We start from the raw sequence: 7,050 nt of genomic DNA on the forward strand, positions 1-7,050 counted from the left end.
ATAGGACTAAGATGCTGAAATGAAACTGGTGTCTCTGAGCAAGTCGATGGAGCAGACTCTTGAACTGGCTTACCACTCTTTGGGTAAGAATATCTCAAATGTCTTTCGGGAGTCTACTCATCCTGTTTCAAATCATAAACAAGATGGGTCTCAAATCCAAAAATCTGAAATCCAAAAATGCTCAAAAATCTGAAACTTCTTGAGCACTACCATGACACTCAAAGGTGATGCTCAGTGGAGCACTTCGGATGTCAGATGTCAGATTTTCAGGTTTGGGATGCTCAACCAGTAAGTATGATGTAAATATTCCAAACAATGAAAAAAACTGAAATCCAAAATGCTCTGGTCCCAAGCATTTCAGATAAGGGATATTCAACCTGTATTTCTGGTGTGGCTTCAGCGAGTAGAGGTGGACTGTTGTCCAAGCCAATAAATATACCCCTTTTCCAGCTACAGAAACTGGTCCCAGAGATATGTCTGTTCCTTTGACAGGGAGGCTAAATACTGATACTTCTGTAGGAAGCTCTCTCTCCACTGGGGTTGATGAGTTAACAGATTGTGAGCCTGGAGGTATTGGTGGCCATCTTACATTAGAGAGAAAACACAAGTGGAAGCAGAGCTGAGAGGTGGGGAAAGAAAAAGGGAATTCTGACAGCAAGTTTTTTTGCCTAAGCTAGAAGAGGATAAATTTCTGTTATCAGCAATGAAAACAGTTTTAATACACTGGGTTATTTAACTTTGATAAATAATCTGGCCAGATATGGTGGCTCACATCTATAATCCCAGCACTTTGGGAGGCCAAGGCGGGTGGAGTACCTGAGATCAGGAGTTCAAGACCATCCTAGCCAACATGGTGAAACCCCGTCTCTACCGAAAATACAAAAATCAGCCAGGTGTGGTAGTGTGCACCTATAATCCCAGCTACTCGGGAGGCTGAGGCAGGAGAATCGCTTGAATCAGGGAGACAGAGGTTGCAGTGAGCAGAGATTGCCCCACTGCACTCCAGCTTGGGTGACAAAGTGAGACTCCATCTCAAAAAAACAAAAAAAAAAAAAAAAAGAAACTTTTATAAATAATCAAGTCATCAGTTTTCTGATATCAATAAAAATAAATTTTAAAATATCAAGTACAGGTTTACTTTATAAAATTAAACTCCTAAGTTATTAAATTTACTGGGAGTACTGCTGTTCTATCAAACAATTACATATCAATGGCAGTGGGAAAATTATTACACTAAATCACTCTCAACAGTGGTTTCAAGCTGGTCATGATTTCAAACAGGTACTCCCATATTTGAAAAACTGGGGTCTTACTTTCAAATCAATGGCCAGCTTTCCCTAACCCAAACTGACTTAAAATAAGACAAATAGTTAATGCAAATTGCCAGCATATCTCAAAGTAGGCATGATTTCAGGTTTACTCTCACAGTTTTTCAGTTTTCTCACAGGAAAGCTGTTCTGGTAAATCAAATGGCCACATTTCCTCCCAAACATATTTTTTTGGTTTCTGAGATACTAAGGGAGCAGGGGAAAAAAATTATCTTTTCCTGTGTCTCATGGGTACATTCCTACTAAAAGTGCAAAGTTTTGACAAGAGAGTAACACGATTGTGTAGCTTTTGCACAGGAATTGTACTATTTCCTAAATTAGTGGCACACAGCATGCAGGAAAAGGTGTTTTATCTATTTGGTCACCATTTACAGATGTATAAGTGCTTATATATATATATCTGCCTGCAAGTTCCATTTTGAAAGGCTAGACACTGATCCAGTGTGATAAAAAACAATCCCAGCAAAAAAAGTAATGATGATTGATATCTTATCAGTAGTTTTACAATAGATCCATACAGAACTAATGGGAAACTTCAGTTTGTTGCCAATCCCCCCAGAACAGGTCCAGTCTGAAAGTACTACTGGTATTACCACAAAGAAAGAAAAAATCCCAGAGAAGCTCAACTATGGCTAAATAACACTGTTGTGCAATGGAAAGTTTCTAAGTCCCCAAGTAACCTGCAACTGCTTTTGCTTTCTAAAGCATGACCCTGAACAGAGGCCAGACCACACAAGCCCTGCTACCCTGAAATGTCGTTCCCCTGTGGAAACTGATTTTGTAATACCTAGAAATGAGATTCCTGGAGGAAAAAAAGAAAAAGAATATCTAGTTTTGTGAAATCCATTTTCTTTCACTCTCAAAATAACATTTAAGTTTAATTAAATAGAGGGAAATTTCTATTTAAAGATCAGCTATATAAAATAGCAGAAAGTTGAAAATAAATGTTTTCGACTAATACCAGTGGTCCTCTACCACATACTTTTAGGTCTGTGCCAGAAAACGGTGAGGATCTTTTGTTGTGTTTTAAAATGCTGACAAAGCCTTTCTATGTTGTTTAAGTAGACACTGTGGGGCAAGTGTAGAAAGAGAAATCTTACTATGTACCTGCAAAGTGTTATTACTAGCTCTGTTTTCTCATTTGATTAACATCAGATATACTAGCAAAACTTCCAGCTGCTCCATAACCTGAAGAGGATATACAAAAAAGAAAAACCTGGCTGGGCGTGGTGGCTCACACCTGTAATCCCAGCACTTTGGGAGGCCGAGATGGGTGGATCATAAGGTCAGGAGATTGAGACCATCCTGGCTACCATGGTGAAACCCCGTCTCTACTAAAAATACAAAAAAATTAGCCGGGCGTGGTGGCGGGTGCCTGTAGTCCCAGCTACTCGGGAGGCTGAGGCAGGAGAATGGTGTGAACCCAGCAGAGCTTGCAGTGAGCCGAGATCACGACACTGCATTCCAGCCTGGGCGACAGAGCGAGACTTCGTCTAAAAAAAGAGAAAAAAAAAGAAAAACCTACACAAATACCTTCTTCCTGAATGAATCTTCCCTAAAACAAACGAAAGTCAACCAGCCTATGGTCTGTTGGTTAGTATCTCAGTCAAATGTGGGGACAAGTCCTGGTATCAGCAACACAATTAAGATTACAAAAGTTTTTACAGCTTTGTCAAAACATACAAAATGTGGCATTAATTTCCTTTAAAACAAAAACAAAAACAAAAAACAGCCAGGTGCGGTGGCTCTATACCTGTAATCCCAGAACTTTGGGAGGCCGAAGCGGGTGGATCACTTGAGGTTAGGAGTTTGAGACCAGCCTAGCCAACATGGTGAAACCCCTTCTCTACTAAAAATACAAAAAATTAGGGGGGCGTGGTGACGTGTGCCTGTAATCCCAGGCACTTGGCAGGCTGAGGTTGCAGTGAGCTGAGATCACACTGCTGTACTCCAGCCTAGACAAGAGAGCGAGACTCCGACTCAAAAAAAAGTGTGTGTGTGTTTTCTTGACTATACCAACCTATTCCACTTACAAGTAGTATGAAGTAACCTAAGTATTTAAAAATACTATATAAGGTAAAGGAAATTTTTCTTTTTCTAAATATGCCTAAGTTCTCCCATCTAGTTTCTGTTTTGCTTTTCTGAGTTGCAACATGTAAGATTATTATAATAATTTTCAGTTTCCCTTTTTTTGAAGAGACTTCCTGCAGTCAAGCTTTCTGGTTTTAAAAGCGACTTCAAAAGCAATACATAAAGGTTGACTTCTCATAACATTGTCTCCCATCATTCAGGTTTAAAAAAAAAAAAAAAAGCCCAGAAAGCCCACAATAGCGATTTATTCATAGAGGATGACTTTTCCACTCACTGAGGACACTCACTCACTTTCTCTTTCAATCTCAGGATGACTTTTCCTCTCCTTCAGGACACTCACCACTTTCTCTTTGGATCTCAGGACTCCCAGCTTCCCAAACCGAACATGAAAAGGCGAACACTGATAGCTGCCATCCTGCTGCTGCACCACGATGACATCGATGCACCCAGAGAGGGTGGCCTGGTTAATGCCCTTGTAGAGTTCCTTTACAGTGACAATCACCTGCCCAGCCAGCTGTCCCACATAATTCATGGTTTGAGACTACGAGAAACAAAAATGAGATGTTAGCACTAAATTTGTGATCTACTGACAATGGCAAAGAACAGTCGTAACAAAAACAACACCACTCACTCGTACGCCACATTTGGTATCATTAGCCTTGTTAATTTTGAACCCAACAGTCTCATGCTACCACTGTTTTTACACATTTCCACACACGGACCACCCCAGACTACTCTCCTTTGTATCTGAGAGGCTGCTCCAGCCAGGGCCTGAGGCATTCCCTTTTCTTTCCCAGCAACCTGGATAGCACTGACTCTGCCATTAGGGACTTTTTCCTCAAAGTTAGGACCAGCACAGAGTCACCAAAGAACCCTGACCTCCTGCCCAAGACCCTTAGAAACCTGGGGCTACTGCATCCACTTTGGCCAGAAGAAACAAACATCATCCCCAAGAGAAACTAAAGATTCATCTTCCAACAGAACCAATGTAATAAATTACTGAGAGCTACGTTTTGTAAGAAACTACTACCAGAATAGTATGGTTCAGATACATGCTAGACTAAATAAACTCTGGCAAGTTTGCCTGACCCTAGCCTATTTATAACATTACCTCTAGGGAAAAATCCCTTCGATGCCTCAATATAACTAACTGGAACATGCATTCAAGTTCTACAAAGTTCAAAGCACAGAAAAGGGTTTTACTCTTGCTCCTCAACCTCAGTTTACTATTCAAATCAGGATCAAAAGGTCTGCAAGGAGTTCTCCAGAAAGGCTCAAAGGAGAGGAAGTACAGCTGAAGCCAGGGGTGGCTTTGTTGCCTTGGCCCCATCCCCAACTTTTCCGCTAATAAAAAAAAATCCCCCATCAGTCCTAATGTCAGATTTCACTTCCAACTATTAAACACACTTGCACATTTTATTCATTAGATACTGACACCCCTATATGATGTCAAAGTACAATTCAGGGAAAACCATTCTGGAGACAGGAATGACAGAGAGCAACCAAGAGACCCTGCACTGCTCCAGCCAATTCAGAGGCCAACGTTCAGCCAACCACAGGACGGACTGACTGCTCTCCAGGCTGTCTGCCACAAGCAGCTCATGGTTTCCCTACACCCAGCTTGGAGGCCGCCTTGAGCTTAAAGTTCCATGCTCCATGTTCTGTGTTGCCAGCTGAGTTCAACACCAAACTGGGAGAAAGAATGCTGTCTTCTTGGGAAAACTCAGGGGCCTCCAGGATACCTGCCTGCACAGAAATTCACTTTGCTCTTCACAGGTGAGTGGCCACGGCAGAACCCTGATTCTAAATTGTTTCCTGTTCCTACACGCAGATGAATGTGTAATCAAGGCCCATCAGTTCTACACCATGAAGCATCGCCATGATAATTTTACCCTAGAAGAAATTTTTAAAATATTTTAAAGTTAATGTTACCAAGGCCCTAAAATCCACCCACAGAACAGCTGGAAAACGCTTGTTCTGCAAAACTTACTCCTACATAACAAAATAAGGTGACATCCTTTATGTGGTATCAAACAATTACAATCTGGTGATGGCTTTGGTTTTGGAATAATTGATTTGCTCTCAATAGCTAAACCAAGTTAAGCACGTTATCAAATGCTCAATAATCATTTCTTGAATGAACAAATGAACTAGCACTAAATAAGAATAAAAAATAAGAAACATAAAAAAAAAAAAAAAAGTGTAGAGAGGAAAGAGTGTTTCATCAAAATATTCATATAACATCCCATTATGTTTTTAATAATTAAATTTCTATTTTGAGGTCACTGTAGATTCACATGTGGTTCTAAAATATAACACAGCCAGATCTCATGCATCCTCCTTTTCATATTCTGTAAGTAATGCATATTCACAACATGCTTTTTACCTATACAGCACACATATGAATTAAACAGCATCTAAGCAGTCAATCTTTATATTACTACTTGAATGGTGGTGGCAATGTTAAAATGAATTTTATTACAAGAAACAAAACAAAAAAATCATAATTATTATGCCTTTTCTTAAAAGAAACTAAAAAATGCTAACTTTTAAGCATTGACATTCGGCCACAAACAAGTCTTATAAACATAAATATGTAACAAGCTTTCATCAACTACAGCATAAAATTCGTAATTAAGTGTAACTGTATCTATATTCAAGATCATTTTAATTACCATGGTTAAGGAATGCGCTGTTATATGGGAAAATCTATGTGTAAATGCCAGTTGCTAAATGTAGAAAAATATAGGTTGTCAAATAACTGGTTTTCTCTTGACAGATAATGAAACAATTACATTTATATTATGAAGGCTGGTAAAACAAAAGTAAAGGGAGGCCTGTAGCTGAAAGTGCTACACCCTGGGAACGCTGAGCAGCTGTTTGCTAGAAGGGTCACCACAACAGAGCGGGGGAAAGAGGCTTCCTCACAGTTATGTCCAGAGGAAACGCAGTTGTTCATCATAGGCACGAGGGATATGTTAAACAGCCTTCCCTTGAAGCAGAATCTAGCGCCACATACCTTATTCCTACATGCCAGCCCAGCATAGCCACACAGTAAGAACCAAGTCAGACCTGTCCTGGTCAACACCTGGGAAAGCCACACTCTGAACCAGCAGCAGAAAAGATACACAATGATGTAACCCAAATGTTTAAAAAATACAGCAAAACAACACACTATAAACTATTCCTCGTATTTTATCATGAATGATGAGGGAAAATGTGGGAGGAGAAAATAAATAACGGAGAGTGACAGAGACCAAGGGAGAGCCATGCAGAAAGAAACAAACAAGAAGTCATAGAGAAAAAAGAACAAGAGCAAAGAGAGAATATATAACCAGAAAGGCAGGCTGGTTTGGAGATGCTCACACAGAGGGCAAAATGTGGAAATGAAGAACAGTCACAGAAGCAGCATCTCTACCCTTGAGGCTTGCAGGCACAAATAAAAATTATTATTATTTATTTTATTTTTTATTTTTTATTTTTTTTGAGACGGAGTCTCGCTCTGCCACCCAGACTGGAGTGCAGTGGCCAGATCTCAGCTCACTGCAAGCTCCACCTCCCAGGTTCACGCCATTCTCCTGCCTCAGCCTCCCGAGTAGCTGGGACTACAGGCACCCACTACCTCGCCGGG

At 40.3% G+C, this 7,050-nt stretch overlaps 1 protein-coding gene across 2 annotated transcripts in view; it reads right to left on the bottom strand.

Moving 5' to 3' along the window:
• The window catches only part of LPIN2 (lipin 2), a 101,685-nt gene that overhangs the window by 38,132 nt on the left and 56,503 nt on the right, over window positions 1-7,050 (bottom strand). For both annotated transcript variants that reach the window (XM_011957793.1, XM_011957792.1), the window contains exon 2: window positions 3,760-3,960. In XM_011957793.1, the coding sequence (XP_011813183.1) occupies window positions 3,760-3,951 (192 nt within the window). In that variant the 5' untranslated portion in view covers window positions 3,952-3,960. The remainder of the gene's footprint in view (window positions 1-3,759; window positions 3,961-7,050) is intronic.

Source organism: Colobus angolensis, unplaced genomic scaffold, assembly GCF_000951035.1.
Source record: "Colobus angolensis palliatus isolate OR3802 unplaced genomic scaffold, Cang.pa_1.0 Scaffold45, whole genome shotgun sequence".
Classification (NCBI taxonomy): Eukaryota; Metazoa; Chordata; class Mammalia; order Primates; family Cercopithecidae; genus Colobus; species Colobus angolensis.